General features: G+C 40.6%; 1 protein-coding gene across 1 annotated transcript in view; it reads left to right on the plus strand.

Moving 5' to 3' along the window:
• tbcd (tubulin folding cofactor D) overlaps positions 1-21,868 on the plus strand; it is a 171,594-nt gene extending 149,726 nt beyond the window's left edge. The window contains exons 34-40 of the mRNA XM_062970687.1: positions 10,071-10,192; positions 13,311-13,388; positions 16,583-16,672; positions 17,441-17,528; positions 18,313-18,422; positions 19,464-19,548; positions 21,512-21,868. Coding sequence (XP_062826757.1) covers positions 10,071-10,192; positions 13,311-13,388; positions 16,583-16,672; positions 17,441-17,528; positions 18,313-18,422; positions 19,464-19,548; positions 21,512-21,520 — 582 coding nt within the window. The 3' untranslated portion in view covers positions 21,521-21,868. The remainder of the gene's footprint in view (positions 1-10,070; positions 10,193-13,310; positions 13,389-16,582; positions 16,673-17,440; positions 17,529-18,312; positions 18,423-19,463; positions 19,549-21,511) is intronic.
• The last annotated feature ends 129 nt before the right edge of the window (positions 21,869-21,997 follow it).

Here is a 21,997-nt window from a genome sequence, read left to right on the forward strand (position 1 = left end):
AGAGCGATACACAGGGTCCGAAGAGACCACATTGGCCGACGGCGCCACACCTCCCCGTGGGTGAAAGCCATAAGTTAGCTCAAACGGCGTATGCTGACTAGACGTGTGCACCGCATTATTGTAAGCAAACTCCGCCACCGGTAGCCACTTCACCCAAGCCGTGGGTTGATCTAAACAAAAACAACGCAGATACTGCTCTAAGAGCCCATTAACCCGTTCCGACTGTCCATCCGTTTGCGGATGAAAGGCTGAAGAAACGTTTAACTTAGTCCCCAAGCACTCATGGAAATGTTTCCAAAAGCGTGACACAAATTGCGGAGCCCTATCTGAAATAATCACCTCGGGTGCTCCGTGCAAACGATAGATGTGCTTAGTAAATAGTAAGGCCAACGTAGGGGCCGCCGGAATGGTTGAACAAGGAATAAAATGAGCCAGTTTACTAAATAAATCCACCACCACCCAAATACAAGTATAACCCCCAGACTTAGGCAAATCTGAAATAAAATCCATGGAAATGATTTGCCATGGCCTCTCCGGAACAGGTAGAGACGACAACAACCCTCTAGGGCGCCCAACAGGCGTCTTACTCTGCTGGCAAACGGCGCAGCTGTCACAAAAGCGCAGAATGTCTTGCCGCATCTTTGGCCACCAGTAGCTCCTGGTGATAAGCTGTACGGTCTTGAACCTGCCAAAGTGCCCAGCCATGGGTTCGTCATGGTGGGCTCTAATCACCTCCAACCTGAGGGCCCCCACTGGTACGTAAACCTGCCCCCTATGCACCAATACCCCGTCTTGATCTTGGAGATGCGGCAGTATGGTACGGTTACCTGCTGAGAGCAGCATCAATTGCTCCTGTGTCCACACATCATCTTTCTGAGCCTCAAGGATCTGGTCATGTAACCCGAGCTCATTATCTACAACACACAGCGAGGCAGTAGGCAAGATGGTCTGACATACTACCTGCTCATTGGTCTTAAATTCTGGCTTGCGGGATAAAGCATCGGCCCGCAAGTTTGCCTTCCCCTCCACGAACTGCACCTTGAAGTTAAACCTGGAGAAAAACAAAGCCCAGCGGATTTGACGCTGGTTTAACTTCTTTGCTGTTTGCAAGTGCTCTAAATTCTTATGATCAGACCTGACCACGATCTGGTGCCGTGCCCCTTCAAGCCAGTGCCGCCACACCTCAAACGCCACCTTAATCGCCAACAACTCCTTCTCCCATATGGTATAGTTCTGCTCGAAGGGTGTTAGTTGCCGCGAGTAAAATCCACAGGGACGCAAGGTCCCTGAGGAATCCTTCTGAGACAATACAGCCCCCAACGCGTAGCTAGAAGCGTCCGCTTCTACCACGAACGGTTTGTCAACATCAGGATGGGTTAGTATGTTGTCCGATTGAAAACTAGACTTAAGTTGTAGAAACGCCTCGTGAGCTTCCCGCCCCCACACAAATGGCTGTTTCTTGCGCAGAAGCTGCGTCAAAGGTACCGTGAGCTTTGCAAAATTCGGAATAAACTCCCGGTAGTAATTAGCGAAACCTAAGAACCTTTGTACATCCTTCTTAGTCCTCAGCTCCTGCCATGAGTTGACGGCGTCAACCTTATGTGGGTCCATTTTAAGTTCCCTACCTGACACTACATGACCTAGGAACTCCACTTCAGGCACATGAAAGACGCACTTGGAAGCCTTGGCGAACAGCCCATTAGCCCGCAGTCGGTGCAGAACCTGCTTGACATGTTGACGATGTTCTTTCTCGTCCTTAGAAAAAATCAAGATATCATCCAAATAAATCACTAAAAATTGGTCAATTAGGTCCCTGAACACATCGTTCATGAACCTCTGGAAGACCGCAGGAGCATTACAAAGCCCAAAAGGCATGACTCGGAACTCGTGGCATCCGAAACACGTGTTAAATGCCGTCTTCCATTCATCCCCTTCCCGTATACGAATTAAGTTATAGGCCCCCCGCAGGTCAAGCTTGGTAAAGACCTTAGCCCCTTGCACCCTTGATAACAGTTCCGAGATTAAAGGGAGCGGGTACCTATCCCGAATGGTGTATTTGTTTAGGATCCGATAGTCGCAGACCAGCCTAAGTTCCCCAGTCTTTTTGGCTACAAAGAATACTGGTGCCGCAGTTGGAGAACTAGAGGGGCGAATAAACCCCTTGGCTAAATTTTCATCTAGAAACTCCCGCAAAGCTTGCCTTTCCGGTACAGTCAAGGCATACAGCCTCCCTGCTGGCAGTTTCGCACCTTCTGCCAACTTGATGGCGCAATCATACGGCCTGTGCGGTGGTAATTTGTCCGCTTCTCTTTTACAAAATACATCAGAGAACTCCCCATACTCAGCAGGCACTCCCTCCATATCAGAATGAGTAACATTTAAAGTGCAACAATCCTGCCTCTTTAAGATCACTTTACGTGTTGCCCAATCTACTTGTGGGTTTACTACAGCTAGCCAATCCATCCCCAGGATCACATCATATCTAGGCAAGCTCGTAATATCCCACACAAACGTTCCCGTTACTCCCTGCACCTCCCACGTTACTGCTGAGGTTTCCTGGTTAACCACCCCAGTCTCCAGCAGTCTCCCATCTGCTCCTTCCACCCACACGTCGCATGCCTTGCGCACTCTAGGAATGCCATGCTTCTTAGCAAACTCAATATCTATATAGGAGACCGTGGCTCCTGAGTCCAGCAGTGCCAAAGTAGAAACAAGTTCCTTTCCCCCAACAGATAATGTAATGGGTACGAAAACATGCTTCCTCCCCTCAGTTGACTGCTTGAGGAGCCCTAGTGCGTTGGACTCACGTCGCACTAGGGCTGGCCTTTTCCCGAAAGCTGGGAAGGTTTCACATTACAATTTTTGGCAAAATGCCCAGCATTCCCACAGTACAAACACAAGCCCAGCTGCCTCCTACGGCTCTTTTCCTCTGTAGACAGCTTTTTAAAGACCCCAAGCTCCATGGGCTCTTCCCCCATCACCACAGGTGCCCTGGTTACATGCATGGGTGGCGCACACATTGCTTTTGAATGTTTACGAGCCTCGAACCTTGCGTCTAAACGCAGCACCTTAGCTACTAAGGCGTCCCAGCTTTCAGCCGGCTCCAAGCGTGCTAATTCATCCTGGAGCATATCACTTAACCCGGCAGTAAATAAAAGCATGAATGCATTTTCCCCCCAATCCAGCTGGTGGCGATACAGGTTAAACTTATTTAAGTAATCCAAAACAGTCCCCTTTCCCTGTTTCAACCGATACAGAGCCCACCCAGCGTTCTCCGTGCGGAGAGGATCCCCAAAAGTATCAGTTAACAACTTTTTGAAATTATTCAAATTGTCCTTGACTGGGTCATTTCCCAAAATTAAATTAGTGGCCCATTGTCCTGCGGGACCGGTCAACAAACTCAAAATAAAGGCCACCTTGCTAGTGTCTGTAGGAAAAGCATGAACACTGAGCTGAGAAAAATAAAGCTCCACTTGTGCCAAAAAAGTTGGCAACTTGCACCTGGTTCCGTCAAAGCGTTCAGGAGTCAAAACATGTCCTTTCACGGCATGAGCTGTTTGGCTAACGGTAAAAGCCGTTTGCAATTGGTCTAATTTGACCCTTAACTCATCCATCGTCTTCCTGACGGGTTTATTGCTGCAATAAACCTTTTATGGGCGTCGGGCAATCTGTCAAGGACAGAACGCCACAAGATTCAAAGTAACAGAGTTTATTAGATTACAGAACTCAAAAATGCCCGTAAAACACAAGGGCCAGGCAATTTTTGCCTTTAGGAGCAAAAAGGGGCAAAAGTAAATGTTCAAAAGATAAACCGGATTAAACCGGAGTTTAATCCGGGTAAAAACAAACTGCTTTCTTCAGCCTGGGTATAAACAAAACGAAAGCCAAGGAACAAAAGATACAAAGAATGCAACTAATTGGCAGCAGATTCCTCTCTGCTGCCAACACTGTGTTTAGAGTAACTTGCGTCGCTCCCACACACACAGCAGACAGGATTCCAACACGAACAAATCAGCCAGGGATTTTAGCAGTAGAGTAGACCAGTTCCGTTCCGTAGATCAAAGCCAGAAGCAGACGTTTGTAGTTTTTCCAAGTCCAAGAAGGGGGGAAGACAAGCCGTGGTCAGTTCAGTCCGAGTTCTCAAAGCAGGAGATGGCGTCCGTCAAGAAGACGACGGAAGGTCAAGCTAATAAGAGTAAGCACAGGTTTGCACAAACAAATGCCCACACAATCCCTCCCGCCGTCTGACCCTGGATTCCAATCAACTTACGTCTCAGCACAGGAAAGCACACAAGTCTTCAGGGAAGCGTCCCACACACACACACGAATCCCAAGCGTTTGCCCAGATTACCTTGCCCGACGCAATTTGCAATTGCTCCCAAGCCCCATTTTATGCCAGTTACAAATCATCATCACTGTCAGCTGTCCTCCTTAACCCGGGCGTTTCCTCATCACTTTCCTCGTCAGAGCTGGAACACCTCTGACTACGCCCAACAGCATCTCCAGCTGTGGATCCCGTCCCATCCCTCCAGCTAAGCCATGGGTCTAATCCTGAAGGTCCCCATTCATCTTCTGTCCCATCATGGCCAGTGGCACCCAATTCCTCCCGTACCCGAGTCCAATCCATCTCATCCTCCTCTGAGCTAACCAGCCCCTCCTCCATTCTTTCCGTAAACCCTTCGAAAGATTCTTCGTCAGATGGTGCTGCAAATATGTCTCGCAGTCTTTTTCTCTCTCGCTCCTCGAGAGTATCTGACTCTCGAGGAGTCTTACGCCCACGTCTGTCAGAAACAGAGCCATGAGGCTCAATCATAACATAAAATATACAAATATACAATAATAAAACAATACATAATTCTATATTATATATTATCAGTAGTATTATATTTAATATATTGGTATTAATATATTACAATACTAGCTGTGCCCGGCCACGCGTTGCTGTGGCGAAGTATGGTGGTATGGGAAATAAAGTATTGAGGAATTGGTGGTAGTTAAGGTCAAGGGTAAAGGTTTTCCCCAGACATTAAGTCCAGTCGTGTCTTACTCTGGAGGTTGGTGCTCATCTACATTTCTAAGCCGAAGAGCCGGCGTTGTCCGTAGACTCCTCCAAGGTCATGTGGGATGACTACATGGAGCGGCGTTACCTTCCCGCTGGAGCAGTACCTATTGATGCACTCACATTTGCATGTTTTCGAACTTCTGGGTTGGCAGAAGCTGGAGCTAACAGTGGGGGCTCTCTCCGTTCCCCCAATTCAAACCTGTGGCCTTTCAGTCCAGAAGTTCAGCAGCTCAGCGCTTTAACACGCTGCGCCATCAGGGGATATTATTTCCTAAAGGTTGTGAATATACAATATTTCTGATTGTTTTTTTTTGTTTGTTGGAGGCAAGTATGAATGCTGCAATTAGGAAAAATGATTAGGATGTAATGGCCTTGCAGCTTTAAAGCCTGGCTGTTTCCTCCCTGAGTGAAGTTTTTGTTGGGAGGTGTTAGCTGGCCCTGATTGTTTCCTGTCTGGAATAGCCTTGTTTTCAGAGTGATGTTGTTTGCAATATTTTATGTGCTTCTACTGTCTGTGGCCCTGAGAAAACAGGATTTGCCAGACTTTGATGATGGGAGGTGTTAGCTGGCCCTGATTGTTTCCTGTGTGGAATTCCCGTTTATTTACTGTCCTGGTTTTAGAGATTATATTGTTCTGCATTATTCTATCCCAGTAATTATTTCATATTAAAGAAGAATCTCACATATCCAACATTCGCTTATACAATGTTCTGGATTATCCAACGCAGTCTGCCTTTTCATAATCAATGTTTTTGTAGTCAGTGTTTTAAATTCATTGTGATATTTTAGTTGTAAATTTGTAAATACAGTACAGTAGAGTCTCACTTATCCAACATAAACGGGCCGGCAGAACGTTGGATAAGCGAATATGTTGGATAATGAGGAATTAAGGATAACCCTATTAAACATCAAATTAAGTTATGATTTTACAAATTAAGCACCAAAACATCATGTTAGACAACAAATTTGTTAGAAAAAGTAGTTCAGTACACAGTAATGCTATATAGTAATTACTGTATTTATGAATTTAGCACCAAAATATCACGATATATTGAAAGCATTGACTACAAAAATGCGTTGGATAATCCATAACGTTGGATAAGCGAGTGTTGGATAAGTGAGACTCTACTGTAAATACTACATAGCATTACTGCACATGGAACTACTTTTTCTGTCAAATTTGTTGTATAATATGATGTTTTGGTGCTTAATTTGTATAACGATTACCTAATTTGATGTTTAATTGGCTTTTCCTGAATCCCTTCTTATTATCCAACATATTCACTTATCCTGCCGGCCTGTTTATGTTGGATAAGTGAGACTCTACTGTATATTTCTAATCTTATATTATCTGCTTAGAACTGGATTATCTGAGGCCCCTTCTTCACAGCTGTATAAAATGCACACTGAAGTGGATTATATGGTAGTGTGGAGTCAAGATAATCCAGTGCAAAGCAGATAATATAAGATTATAAATGGGTTATATAGCTGTGTGGAAGGGCCTTGAGTCTACACTGCCATATAATCCAGTGCAAATTAGATAATCTGTGGAAGAAGCCTAAGTGAGGCCTAAATCTGCCTGTCCCCTAACTGAAACCTGGCTGTCCCTTGGTTGCTAGGCAACCAAGTGGGCAGAGATTAGCCCTCTAAACTGGCAGCAATTGGATAAAAAAATTATTGCTCTCCCTCTAATTAGGACTTTATTTTTCTTTTCTTTTTGTTGTATCAACCTTGAGGCGTGGATGATGGGTTGTGTTGTCAAATTTTGAGGTTGGGGGGCCTGTACTTTTGTTGTTTTGTGAATTGCCGTGATGCCATCACTCTTTTATATATATAGATTATATATTATTATATTGTATTATTAGTAGTTTTATATTGCATTACATTATAATGTTATTAATAATTTGCAAAACATTAAACAAAATAGTTGCAAAACATTCCAGTTGCACACTGCTTAACATCTGTATTTTTCTTGTCACAGTGTTTCTCCTAATTTTCTGCCTCTAGTACATTCTGTCTTCAAACTAAATTTAGGAGTGTTTGCTACTACAGTAGAGTCTCACTTACCCAACATAAACGGGCCAGCAGAATGTTGGATAAGTGAATATGTTGGATAATAAGGGATTAAGGAAAAGCCTATTAAACATCAAATTAGGTTATGATTTTACAAATTATGCACCAAAACATCATGTTATACAACAAATTTGACAGAAAAGTAATTCAATATGCAGTAAGGCTATGTAGTAATTACTGTTTTTTTCGAATTTAGCACCAAAATATCACAATGTATTGAAAACATTGACTACAAAAACATTGACTACTAAAAGGCAGACTGTGTTGGATAATCCAGAACATTGGATAAGCGAATGTTGGATAAATGAGACTCTACTGTACTTGCATTTTGAGCTCTGACAGTCAAATAAAATGTACACAAAATGGGTGAGTGTTGGGCTACTTGAGCTTAGTCATTTGGGTCCCTATAGAGACTATTGCATCAGCCAGGCTTGACACAGTTGCAGCCTACTCCCCATCTTATGGTCATTGCTATTTTAATGTTATCTGTCCTACTTATTCTTTTCACTATATCACCCTTTCTCAAATGGCAGTTGGCAGGTTAGGAACTCTGCTCAGTAGCATAGGAGACCAGTTGCTTGTTTGCTTTACAGCACACACTGTAAGATCTGTCCATTACAGTACTGTTGCAGTTTAAAAGAAAAATATCATTCATGCATTGTATTGTAACATGACAGCTGTACAATAGGGGGATTCCCTACTCTTGCTAGCCTAGTATTTGGTTAACCACTGCAGCCTTTGTTGAGGTCCCACCTCAAGAAAGCTGTCTCCTCACCCATATTTGATTCATGGAAAACTATGCATTGTATGCTTCTTCTGGTTTTTCTGTTGGACTGGTGCTACATTGTGATTTAGAAAACATGGAAAAGCAAGAGCCTTTGAATTGCTCCTGGCATTGTTTGCCTTCTATGAAACCATAGCACAGTGCCTAACTCTATTGACTTCTATGTTTGTGAGATGTTAAAAATATTTAGTACCTGGTGCCAAACTTTTTGTGGTATTTCCTAATGAATAAGAGATTAAATTTTGTACCAGAAAAAGATTTTAAATGCAAGGACTTACCACGCTTATATTTTTTCAGGCAGAAAAATAGTTTCTTGAGGAGGTCAAACAGAGGCTTTTCTGCAACATTTTCCTATTGAATTTTAAATAAGTGGTTAGACTTAGTTTTGAAAAGTGTAAGCAGTCTGATTGCTTCCAGCTCCCTTGCATATTTTTGGCTGTGACTACTTGCTTTAGAGAAGAACTTTTGAAATATTGACACAGAATTCTCAACTCTGCGACCTCCTAGGGATATTTCTCAATAGGTTAGTTTGACTGCAGCCCAACAACTTTGTACCATGAGAGGGATGAATGTGCCTCTACGTTCATTAAAGAATATGAATGTTCCTGTAAGCCCAAAATACTCACTCAGAAATCAGGCTGAGTGTTTGAGCTTTTTCTTGTTTGGGACATGCCTTCTTTCTGTTAGCTTCTAGTGAGGCCAAATACTTCTCTCTTGGGTTGCTGCGAGTCTGTGAGGTACCACAAACTCTGAGGATGCCTGCTCAGATGTGGGTGAAATGTCAGGAGAGAAAGCTTCTCGAACATGGCCATATACAGCTCGAAAGACTCACAGCAACCCAGTGATTCCGGCCTTGAAAGCCTTCGACAATACTTCTCTCTTGTTTTCACATCAATTGGATCATTCAGTCTTTCTCAGTGCAAAGAAAGTATTTCATTTCGCAACACCTAATACATTTACAGTTTTCATTCTACCTTGTTTTGGTGAGGACTACTAGCTTAGAAAACTATAGAAGTGGTATGAAGGCAGTTTCCAAAGAAGGCAACTGTTAGTGTACTCCCAGCCAGTCTTTTCCATTTTAGAGAGACAATGAACCCATTATAAGTTTTATTATGAATTTTCAAGCAGCATTCAAAGTGCTAAACTGTCTCTCCAGTTCAGGCTAAAACATAGAATGGTTTCACTATACCAGACATGAAAACCACTATCTTCTACTGTACTGGTGGCATCGAAGTTTCATATAATTATGATCAAAGCATCCAGGTGGGATTTGTCTATCTACATTCACAAGAAATCCCTACCTACCATTTGTTACCAAGTTACAGAAACCTGTTTGATTGGTGGTTTATTGTAATGTTACCAGAGATATTGGTTCTTTAGTACCATGTTGTGAAGAAATTTTAAGTGTCTTTCCTTCTCTCCATATAACTTAGAATACAGGTGGGCCGACTGGACTCCAGTTATAAGCAATCTCCAGGATAAATGGCAGATTAGCTTCGAATAGTCTTCTTCGTGAATGATAAAAATGGTAAAGGAGATGAACAGGAGAGCGATAAAGAGCAAGCTAATCATATAATAGGAAGGAATTAAGGAAATACTAGTTTCCTGCGGAATGGACCGGAGGTCTTTTTAAATCCCCTCCCCAATTCCCTGCTTTCCCCTCCTTGTTTTTTTTTTTCTTGTCCTTTTCTCATGTTTTTTTTTCTCCCTTGCTCCCTGCCTTCTTTTTTTCTCTTTCTCTCTTTTTCTTCCACTCTCTCCCATTCTACCCAGTGATACATTATATTATATTAAAGCCCAGAATATAATTATTACCTCACAAGAGGTAGAGAACTTCATAAATAAGAAGTAGAATTAGTAGGAAATCTGGGGTGAAGGGAGAGATTCCCCGATATTGTTTTTGTTTCTCTCTCTGTTTTTTTTACTTACCATGTTCGTAAATCTATGTATGCTTTGTGAAATACTCAATAAAGATCATTAAAAAACCTTAGAATACAGGTGAGGAAAGTGCAACCTATGGCTCCAGGTGGCCCCTCAGAACCAGCTTTGTGGGTTCTGAAATGTACGAATCTAAAGTTTAAAAAAATCTAAAACAATTACATGTTTCTATACCAATAAGATTGCTACTTTGGGAGTTTTCCTCACTTGCAGGTGCGTCACTCATCCCAAAGCCTGTTTGATTATCTGAAGAACATTCAGAATGACATGGATGCAATGAATAACTTTTGTGAGACACTCCTACAAGTTTTTGAAGACAACCTCCTGAATGATAGGTAATCTATCTTTCTATTGGTCCTCTTGTGCAAATACCCATTGAAAGGGGATGAGAGAGATTCATAGAGAATTAGTGACGTTATCATCCACGGGGTTTTCTCATACTAATGTAATAAGAGTGGTTATTTCATCTTGTATGTTACGGGCTTAAGGATGGGGCAGAGGAGAAGGGAAGAAATGTTCTGTTTTGTTGAATATTGTTTCCATTGTAAAGTGAACATTATTATTATTATTATTATTATTATTATTATTATTATTATTAAACTGCCAGTCATGATGTTGACATATTGCTTTTCTTCATGGTCTCTCTGATGAACACAAATGGTCGTTCTGCACCTGCACAGCTTTATCCTTGGGCACATCTAGAGCTAAGGTGTCCTTTTGCCCCCTGCAAGCTCCAGCAAGCATCTTGCCTAATTCCTCAGTGCCTTCTTATCTGCCACAATACCAATATTGTTTGTTCTTTGGTGTTTTTTGAACTTATTTATGCAAAAGTCTTCTTTTGTCCTTTTGGTTCTTTTCTAATTATATATTTTATTGGTTACTTTGTTGCTTTCCCCCAATAACATATGAACTGGCCCTTTACATTGGTAGATTATTCTTTTAATCAAGAAAAAATGCTTTTTCAGAAAAGGCTGATTTTCAGTTCAGAAACAACACTTGGACTTTAATAAGCAGTATATGTGACTCTCCTACAGTTCATCCTCACTGCTACCTTGGTACCTTTTGCTAATCACCCTAGTTACACTGGATCCAGAATTTGTTATTATTTCCACATCTGGTGTACCACAGCAACAGATGCATGGGTTCCCAACTCTTGCAGTGAGGATATGTCCTCAAATTTGAGAACCTGCCACCCAAAGGTTGATTTCGCATTACACTACCAATTCCAGTTCTCCAAGAAGAAATTGATTATTCACAGACAAAAACAGAAGAACAGTGCATATTGACATCTAAAATTCTTCAAGATTTTTTTTCTAAAAATATTTCAACGTTTAATAAATCAGTTTATTCATTGGAATCTGCAACATCCATCTATTAATACTAACCGACAGTGCTATGAAGGGCATACTGGTTTACTGTGATACTCTTATCCCCTACTTTCATACAGTTTTATCTTACTTTTCTCCCACATCACTGTAATTTGCTTCAGTTTTCTTTGGGGTAGGAATGGGAAAAATATTCATATCTTTGAGCTAAAAACAAGAAAGATTATTTCCAGGTGTCTGAAGCCCCACTTTCCACTTCCTGATGTTGTCCAGCAAGTGGATGCAGGAAACCCAGGAAGGCATCCTGGAAGGCTGTAGCCTTCAGATCCTTGGCTGCCAAGTGTTAACAGTGTTACATGTCTGACTAAGGACCTCATCACACACAGCCCCCCCCCCTCTCCATTTCTATACACTTTAAAGGCGGAGTCCCAAGGCTTCCATCATATTATGCTAAACTGCTTCTTGCGTTCTGTGGGACTCTGTTTTATAAATGTGTTTAAAGTGTGTAGAAACTGACGTTTTAGGAGTCAGGTAGCAATCGTCTTCAGAGTTCCTTATTCATGTAAAAACGGGTAAAGGTGTTTATTCACACGTGGAATGGGAACTGTCAGATTGCCTCAGGTTAGATCATTTTAGTGGTGTTAAAGAGTAAAATCATATGAAGAAGTTAAATGAATAGAACCATCTATAACCTGGTTTAACTATTGGCAGATTAAGGAATATTTTAAGATAGCTCAGAATTTTTGACTGATAGTAGAAACAGTTACCAGTAAATTGTGTGTAATGGAATTGAGTATATTATCCATTTTATTTTTAAACAAAATGAAATGAAACGCTATGGTAAGAAGACGATCCCTCCCGCTTTCCCCCCTCCCCCAATGAGACGAGATTGTAAGAGGGAAAGGCAGCCTAGGATCCCAGAAGGCTTTGGTCTTCCAGATCTCCTCAATGTTGCATGGAAGTGGGAGAACTCCCCCTCCCACATTGCAGAAGGTTTGCTCTTTGAATACCTCTTAAGAAAGCATCTGGTTGTATCAAAGGTAACCATGCTTTGGGGCCACATTGGATATTCAAAATATACTTAGCCTTTCATGTTGATTGGACATGTTCTTTGAGGTAAGCAACATGATTGTTGTATATGTTATGTTTGTTATGTCTATATTCTGTCATAGTGGGTATGTAATATTACCAATTAGTATGATACCCACTACCAAATATATCCAGACGTTCCATGACTGCATCACCCTTCTTCCTAACTGACATACCACTGAGAACCTTTTCAGAGGTGGCATGTCTTCACAGCCCTTTCTGTTCGTATGTCACCAAAGAGTGGGCTTCCATCCTGAGACTGGTGCATGTTTTGGGAAGGCTGTGCTCTCTTCTGTTACAGCATGGCAGACTTCTCATTGAGTATCTCACTCACAAAAAAGAAAAAAAAAACTATTTACCCGTAACTATGATTCACATGGGTATTCCTAAACTCATTCAAACTACTTCTCCCCTCTATCTGGCCCTGCCTATCTTTGGTCCTTTCGGGTTTGCCACAGCAGCAGCCTGGGACTGAGGGAATCAGATGGGAAGTGCTGCTGGAGCATGCACAGAGCTCACACCAAAGGGCCAATTTAGTTCTTGATGTTTTCAAAGATGAGATTGCAAAGGCACAGAATGACCTGTTGCATGAATTACATGGCAGAACTTGAAGAACTACAGTTATAAGTAAGCAACTTGTTAATTTTCAGTACACAAGTCAGTAATGCTTCTGAATATGATTATCTGGGGAGCATGATGATACTATTACACTCATTTTCAACTTGTGGTCTTCCCTAAGGAGTCTTGTTGCCTACCATGGAAACAAATGCTAAATTACTTCTTCTTGGGTCATCATTCCTTAAACTTTGTGTATTACACAAATATTACCTGATTTTCATTTTGCCTCCTTTCTCTTAAGGTGTGTAGTTCAAGCTTAAGTTCATTTTATTACAATCAATGGCCAGCTCAAAAGAAGAGGTTATGTCAGAATTGCTTAGATGACATTACAGGAATGGCCTGACGTTTAGTGAAAAAAATTCAGATTTTTCATTTGAATGTTGTGAGTCTCAGTATCGTCTTATGTGCTTTCTTCACTTAGGATATCTGTACCACTTTTAAAAATGCTGGACCAGATACTGGCGAATGGTTGCTTTGATATCTTTGTAACAGAGGAAAAGTAAGTGATAATTAGGCGATAAGATTCTATTCCTTCTGTGCGAATACTGGAAATATGTTAAAGAGCAAAGTTGTATTATCCCTAATTTGTGTCACACGGAGGAAATGTTGGAGCCCAACCAAAAATTTCTGATCCTGACAGAGGGACATCTTTTGTTTTGAAAATCTCATTTTTACCACTTGGGGATGGCTTTTGCAACTCTTACCATGTACAACATCTCCCTCAATAGGTTAACTGTAGATTTAGCAGCATTATCATGCTAATTTAAATTTTCTAATGCTAGTGTGATTCCAAAGAGTTTGATTGCAAGATTGGAAGAATTAAACGACCAGTGTATCCACAGTCGATTATTCTTTGTTTCTGTATGTGAATCACATTAGTGCACTATCTAGCATCTGATATGTAACGGGATCTCATCCCTTCTTACATTCTTGCATAGCAAAGGATCAGAAATCCCACCTAATCCTGTGTCCTCTTTGAAAACTGAAGATAATTAAAAATAAAATAGAAATCTGTGAGGAATTATGAAAGAAATTAGAGATTTAACATTGTACCGTAAATATATTGCACATTGAGAAGATTGCGATCACATCTTTTCCCATTATTGAAATTTCATCTTCCCTCCTGAAACCTATTGTCATGACCATTGCTGGTATTATTGTTAATTCTCGAGAAATGTTCCCAATTTTGAGCAATGGAAAGAAAAAAATTAAGGGAATGGATATATTTGTATGGTGATCCAACATGCATGTCCGAATTTGAGCCATTTCCTCAGAATGGTGACCTTTGGCACTACCACCAGGTCAATTGAGAAAGCAGACCTTTGGGCCCTTCCAGACAGGCCCTATATCCAGGATCTGATCCCAGGTTTTTTGTTTATCCCAGATTATTTTGCAGTGGGGACTTATATAATCCAATTTAAACAGAAAACCTGGGATCAAATCTTGGGATATAGAGGCTGTCTGGAAGGACCCTTAACAATAACAAAAACAACAACAACAACAACAATAATGAAACTTTTTTTATATCCCGCCACTATCTCCCAGAGGGATTCGGGGTGGCTCACAGAACACTCAAGTTGTGACATACAACAAGTGCAAAACAAAACATAGGTGTGCTCCCTATAAACAGCTCGTTAGTAATCTGGCCACTGACATTTGCATTGACTGCAGTTTCCGAGCCATCTTCAAAGGGAGCCCCATGTAGAGTGCATTGCAGCAGTCCATTCTAGATGTAGCTAAGGCATGGAGCACCATGACAAGTCAGGCTTTTTGAGGTACGGTCGCAGCTGGCGCACAAGATTTAATTGTGCAAAGGTCCTCCCGGCCACCGTCGACAACTGAGCATCAAGCACTGAGTCTAGGAGGACCCCCAGACTGTAGACCTGTGTCTTCAGGGGGAGTGTGACCCCGTCAAGCACAGGTTGCCACCCTCAACCCCAATCGGCCCCATGACTGACCAGGAGGACCTCTGTCTTGTCTGGATTAAGCTTCAGCTTGTTGGCCCTCATCCAGTCCATCACAGCTGTCAGACACTGGTCCAGGATCCGGGGAGCTTCCTTGGAATGTGGTGGGAAAGAGTAGTAGAGTTGAGTGTCATCTGCGATCTGGATTTGTCAACCAGGGTTCCTTGGATCCCTAGGATTCCATGAGAAATCAGCTCTCCCAAAGAGAGCTCTTCCAGTACATTGCCATTGCAAGTTGGACCACATCTCAGAAAAACTGCCCCGTATTTGACCACCATCTATCCTATTTCATGGTTTAAATTTTATTGTATGTGGTGACAGGATTAAAATGGCCTCAGGTGCTGCAATGACCCAGGGGGAGGGGGCAGTAGCAGCAGCAAACCCCATATCTAAAATTAGGAAGTTGCGGTATTGATTCCTGGGGGAGTCAATAAGAGAGAATGTGTCTTATACTGTTAATGTTTATGTAACTCACCAAAAGGATTTTACAAAGCCTAACATTTTCTCTCTCCTCCCCGCTTCTCTATTACACATAACTGCATACTATTCCATGGGCTAGATTTGACAACTTTAGACTCTGTAACAGTATAACCAATGGGCTGTTGACTTTTACTTACACATTAAACGTCATAATCTTAAAAGTGCACAGGGTATTGGGGTAGGGAGTTCTCTGCATTGCCCTTGATTGACGGACCATCCTTTGGGATTTCTGTGATTGATCTGGTTAAAATGCAGCTCACCTTTTCCAAGGGCTCCCTTTCCAGAAACACGTGTGCCCAATTTGCATCACACAGGCTCTTTAAACAGATCCCTTTTCCCTCGACACTGATTCTGTTTCTGCTGGAGTGCTGCCCATACAGGAGAAGGAATTTCCTCAATTTCCTTTGGAAGGGGCTGTGCTATTTGAGATCACCCGTAGGTTAGAGTTAGTTATTACAAACATTGTGGAATTGGCAGATGACAGAATGCAAAGCAGGTCTATCTCAAAAGCAGAATCCTACACATAAGTCGACATGCACTAAATTTTTTCCAGATGCTCAACTACATTTGGCCTCTTCACTGAATGCCTGCATTGTCATTTCCTTTGGCAATCACACCTCGTTCCCTATATTACTATTGTCCTGTGCTGAAAAGCAACAAGCACACCCATTAACTGAATTCATCTTCGACAAATTCCATTTACTCTATGAATACCATTTCATAATTGTGAAGAAAGTTAACCAGATTGGAAACAAGTAACACAGAGAATGTTCTCCACACCTTTCAAACGTTCACTGTAGGATATCCATGGAGACTCAAATTTAGATCAGATTTTGTTGGGGAAAAGACTAAAAATATAATTTAAATCTCAGAGGCCTGGTTGGCAGAAAAAGAGCAGAGGGAGCAAACCAAGCTTTCCTTTGATGGGATTTCCACAGTCTGGGAACCCGCCGCCAAGAAGGCTCTTTCCTGCGACTTACCAAATGTACCCATGAGGATGTTGGGTCTTGTTTAGATGGTGGGACAAAACTTGAGCATATAAAACAGTGGTTGATGGATTTCTGTATGATTTCTGGCCTACAAAAATAGCAGCCAAAGTCAGCTTTCTCCCTCCTATGTACTCCTCCTCCTGCAATTAATGGGAGCCTTATTTTGGAGATGTTAATGGTTAGTAGCTACTTTCATAATGCCCAACACATTTCAGAGAATTGGTTCTCAATATGTTTTATATTGTTTTCTCCCCTTTTAGCCACCCATTTCCAATGAAGTTACTTAAACTTTGTAAAGAAGAGAGTCGGAGATCAAAAAATGTCCAGAAACTCCGCTCCAGCATTGCAGTGTAAGTTGGGACAAAAGTGTAAATGTGTGGGTGATGACTAATGCTGATGAAGAGATTGTCCTGTTAAATGAATGATTTTGTGGGGAAAGCCACAAAGAAATGTAATAAGAAAGGATGCTTTCCACTGTAATGTATGCTCTGCTCTCATAGGAAGTTTGACACAATTGTGTATGCATACTGATTTATAAATTCAATGTTTGTTTAGGGAGCCATCCCACAAGGAAGTTGAGGAAGGGTTAAAATGGATGACAATCTGCCATTTTCTAAGCAAGTAGATGTGTGGCAGTTGATCCACTGATCTTGTCAGCAAGAATATTGTCAGTTGGATTAGATGGCCCATGTGGTCTCGTCCAACTCTATGATTCTGTGATAAAGAACTTCTGTTGGAAGCTATGCCAGTTTGCTCCAGTGTCCGTCCATTTAATTTCCTTGCCTCTAAAATATGTGGCCTGATAATAAGCAGTAATGCCCTCTAGGAAACCCCATTAATTACAGCACTCTTTATGCAAGAGAACCTCTTCCTGGTTGAAGTATCACAAATAAATTTGATACTAGCCACTTTTATTTTTATATAATCTTCTTTGAAACATACTAACATAACATTTTCTCAAACTTTATACATTTTTAACACAAATGTGCAGCAAAAACCATTGAGTACAGAAACCTGCTTCTGGATAATGACCTTCTTAGAATTAGTGGCAAAATGCATCTCTGTGATACTATTATAAAAGACACAACTGAAATAAACAAATATTTCATTTTCCCTAGTTTTTGTGGCCTGGTCCAGTTTCCAGGAGACATGAGAAAACAAGTTCTGTTTCAGCTCTTCCTCCTCCTTTGTCACCCGTTTCCAGTTGTAAGTATTGGAAATGTTTAGATTCTAATATTTCCTTCTTTTTATTTATTTTGTTAATACAGCTATAAGACAATGTTATTAATTATACATATATAGTTACAAAGTCTATTCAGTTAATCTTAGCAACAAACAAGTTACAGCATTTCAGTCCAAGTTGGCCTATATTTTGATGGAGGTCATGTTTGAAGCAAATGTGACGAAAAAGATACTATGTAGTTTCAAATTATCTTTTTGTTCTATGGGTTCTAACAAACATTTTTTCTATCAAGGACAATTTCCAAAGTCTGACTATCTAGGAATGAAAGGTGCTGCAGATTTTTTTTTCCCCAGGCTTTTGCCTAAAAGTGGTTTCAGTACTTATTGCTTGTTAGAGATTCTTCTAAATATTCATTTAAAGGGCATTTCAAATGCTATTTGCATTTTTTCCAATTACCATAAATTGGCCACTTTTCCCCCCTGAGAATTGCTTTCATTATTTATCCTAATCCCATCCACCAAACAGGAAAAACATTCCTCTTTAAAAGTTCACATTTGTTTTCTGGACCTGCATAATTCAGAAGCAGGTTAGTTGACATCCTGTTGAAACTAAAATGGGACTATCCAATCATGTCTTCATTGGTAAATTAACACACAGATATATCTAATGGTTTCAGTGGGTCTGTTCTAGCCAGCGCTAAGCAAATTCAGAACATTGTATATGCAAATCCTGTGCTGCTTTTCCAAATGCAATTGTTAAAAGCATGTATTTTGAGGAACTGCAAGGCTATCCCTTTCCTGTCTCTAGATTAGGACGACGACAGCCAGTCAGGTCTATGAAATGCTGATTACCTACAGTGATATTGCTGAACCCGATGTTATTGAAGAGTTCATGACAATTTTGAGCGACACCAACTGGTGAGTTAGTCCATGGGCAAGATTGTTCTGACTTCCCAATTTATAATATTCAATCTTCTGTGTGGGACTACAGATAACCCCAGGCATATATAGGAATGTTATAACTGGAAATATGCAAAATATATTAGATAAATTAAAAAGAACAAGAATCTAAACTTAAATGTAGAATCATAGAGTTGGAAAAGATCCCAAAGGCCATCCAGCCCAACCCCATTCTTCCAGTCAAAGCACTACCGACAGATGGCCATCTGGCCTCTGCTTAAAAACCTCAAGAGACATAGACTCCATCACACTTCGGGGCAGCAAATATAAGAGTGAAGAAGGACTATGTTTGCATATATATTTAAAGCATTCGTGCCTCACCCCTTTTGGTAAAAATGACCCATTAAAGGCTTGCAATATTTATTCATTTAATTTATCCCAAGTGAGAACAAAGGCAGCTCACATACAAATTGAAGGAAGATTACATGAATTAAAAATTAATAATGAAAAAGGGAGAAAACAATATGTAACGTACCACACTTGAACAGCTGTACTTTAAAACGAGTATTAATGCATCAAAACATTTATTAATATCTCGGTAGCAAGGGAGTATGCTGATGGACTATATGTTAAAGCCTTTCCCCAGCTCTCCTGATCTGTCTCCTCTGATCCTTAAGTACCTGTTGCCAGTGATGGGGGACAAATAGCAGTCCTCCAAGGAGGAGTGGCAGAAACCTATGGTTAAGGCCTTCTCTCCCACAGAAAAGATGAACTGGTGCCCATAGGCACATTTTAATGGAGTTCAGCTAAGAGACGGTGACTGAGATGGGGTTGGAAGCCACTTCTGCCACGCTGATATTTCTGATGTTGCTTGCAGAACAAATTCACAGCAACCATCTCCTAGCAGACAGCTGGAAGGACATTCCTCTGCTTGACTAGTTCATAGACTTAATTACCTGCACATTAGGAGTCTCATTTCCCTCGATGAAGAGACTCAGAGACCCACTGCAAGCTCTTAATCCAGTATTGTGTATGCTTTATGTTGTACTCTCCAAACAGGGATACAGACCTGACATTGCTGAGGAAGCAGCGTAACTACTTATGTGATTTAATGAAAGTACCGAAACCACTATTAGTAACCAAGGTAATATTCACAAAGTTCCCCTTTACTCACTATGAATATTTTGGAGAGTAATCTTGGGCGTAATGTAGATGTGTATATGTGTGAGAGATGGATGAGAAGAGAGCTTGAAGCATAACATTAAAAAACCCTATACAGTAGAGTCTCACTTATCCAACATAAACGGGCCGGCAGAACGTTGGATAAGCGAATATGTTGGATAATAAGGAGAGATTGATAAAAAGCCTATTAAACATCAAAATAGGTTATGATTTTACAAATTAAGCACCAAAACATCATGTTATACAACAAATTTGACAGAAAAAGTAGTTCATTACACATTAATGCTATGTAGTAATTACTATATTTACGAATTTAGCACCAAAATATCACAATGCATTGAAAACATTGACTACAAAAATGCGTTGGATAATCCAGAACGTTGGATAAGTGAGTGTTGGATAAGTGAGACTCTACTGTATTTCAGAAATAGAGTTCTCTAGATTTGACATCTGTATCTACAAATATCGAAATATCTCAAATTTAGTGAAGCCTATTGTCTTAATGTAGGGTTCTGTAAGCTCATGCTTCAAGCCCTCCTCTTTTCAAGCTTAAAACTGTCAGAAAGCAAGTGCTTTAGGGCTCCCTCCCCCCAATTTCATTCCTTGAAACCATGCCAGTGCTTTGGAGCTCAGCTTCTAGACAGGGAGCACAAATTAATGCAGCACAACTGGCTCCCAAAGTGGCCTTTGTGGAAAGGAGCAATCAGAATTTCCACTCTGCAGTTTTACAGGAAAATGTGGATGCCACAGCATCTCTTAGGTCTCTACTTTATTTGTACCAAAAGACAGAAGGTTAAGTAATTATTTCTTCCTAATTAACCATGGAAACAAAGGGAGAGGTAATACGTGACTTATTAAAGCCAGATTTTCAACAGTACTGCAGTCTATACAGACGTTCCATGAAGAACAAGTCTTCCAGCGAGACCAGGATGGAAATCCTATGGCTCCCCAGATCTGGAACTGTTGGTTCTGGTGCTGTTTTTTTCCAGTGTCATTCTGTTTTCTTTAACTCCAGAATAAGTAAAATTCCTTAGAGTTTCCAAGGTGATGATGGGATACCAATTACAGATAAAATGCCATCATTAAATTTTACTACTGAGTCCTGCGTTTTGTTTTTTCTTCTTACAAAAAGGTTGGAAAACAGTCTCCTCTGATCTCAGAATGACAGGCACATCTGCATTTCTTTCTGTTTTATTTGAAGACTTCTCTGCATGAACTGTAGGAATTCTCACAGCAGTTTGGTTTCTTAGTACCATTTTTTTTTCAGAGGGAGTATATAAAACTATGCCATACTATTCAACTCTGAGAGCTCACATTTCACAAGGACATATGGGTCAAAATACAAAATGCCTTGTTAAACCCAACAAGAAAAAAACCATTTAAACTGTGTATCTTTTCCTGAGTCTCTTGATCTCGATTTTCCTTTTTGAGGGAAGGCTTAGATTTGTTTTCATCAAATAAACATGCATTCTTGAGGGTTATTATTTTGTCTAATAAAGAAAAGTGGTCTGAAAGTCTTAAACATCAGGCTGTTTAAAAACAAACAGTTCTTTTTTAAAAGCTCCAGTTGTTTTGGGATTATGAAAGGCTGTTTCACGAGGGACAGCATCCACTGATGCATGGACCATTCCTGTGCATTGGCCCAATCACAGCCACATTTTGAAAGCCATGCACAAGAAACTGTTTATTTGGAAACAGCAGTGTGTTATGGATTGCAGTAATAGTTCATTCATTACAACATACTTCTAGAACCAAAATGTCTTTTCTTAAGGAAACTTGGGTTATAAAAATCTGTGGATAACTAACTTTTTATCCACCCAGAAACATCTATAGATAACTGATTATTCTCTTTTATTTTCAAACTATCTATTAAATATATCATGAAAATCAACTACAATTCTTTTTCTTTTGCTTGGTTTCTGCAGAACAAATAGCTGGAAACTCAATGGAAGATTCCCAAAATCTGTATGTCCAAAGGAGAAATCAGATTTTGACTCAGCAACCTGCGCAAATGTAGGGTCTGAATAGGTGAAAAAGAAAAAGTAACAAACCCACAGGCCTGCTTTTGGAAGTCTGTGCATATTGGAGGATTTCTTTTAAAACAATTTTTTTTGTTAACTAAACTTAAGTCTGTTAGTACTAACTCCACATCTGTAGCCACAAGATGGCAGTTTGCACACATAATTTTCTCGTCGTTGAAATTTGTTATGCATACTGATCACTGATATTTTGTGTTCTTTTCTCAAAATTGAATTAAAAAATAAATTGGAGAGTGCAAACTACGATTTGTCTATTCTGTTCTCCCGAGCTGTTTGTCCTGTTTACAATGAAATATAGAACATGCTAGTGAAGCAATAGGTACTTGCCAAAACAAGTTATGCATTGCTCAGTCAGCTGTTCTTTAGAAAGAG

The sequence above is a fragment of the Anolis carolinensis genome, chromosome 2 (assembly GCF_035594765.1).
Source record: "Anolis carolinensis isolate JA03-04 chromosome 2, rAnoCar3.1.pri, whole genome shotgun sequence".
Lineage (NCBI taxonomy): Eukaryota > Metazoa > Chordata > Lepidosauria > Squamata > Dactyloidae > Anolis > Anolis carolinensis.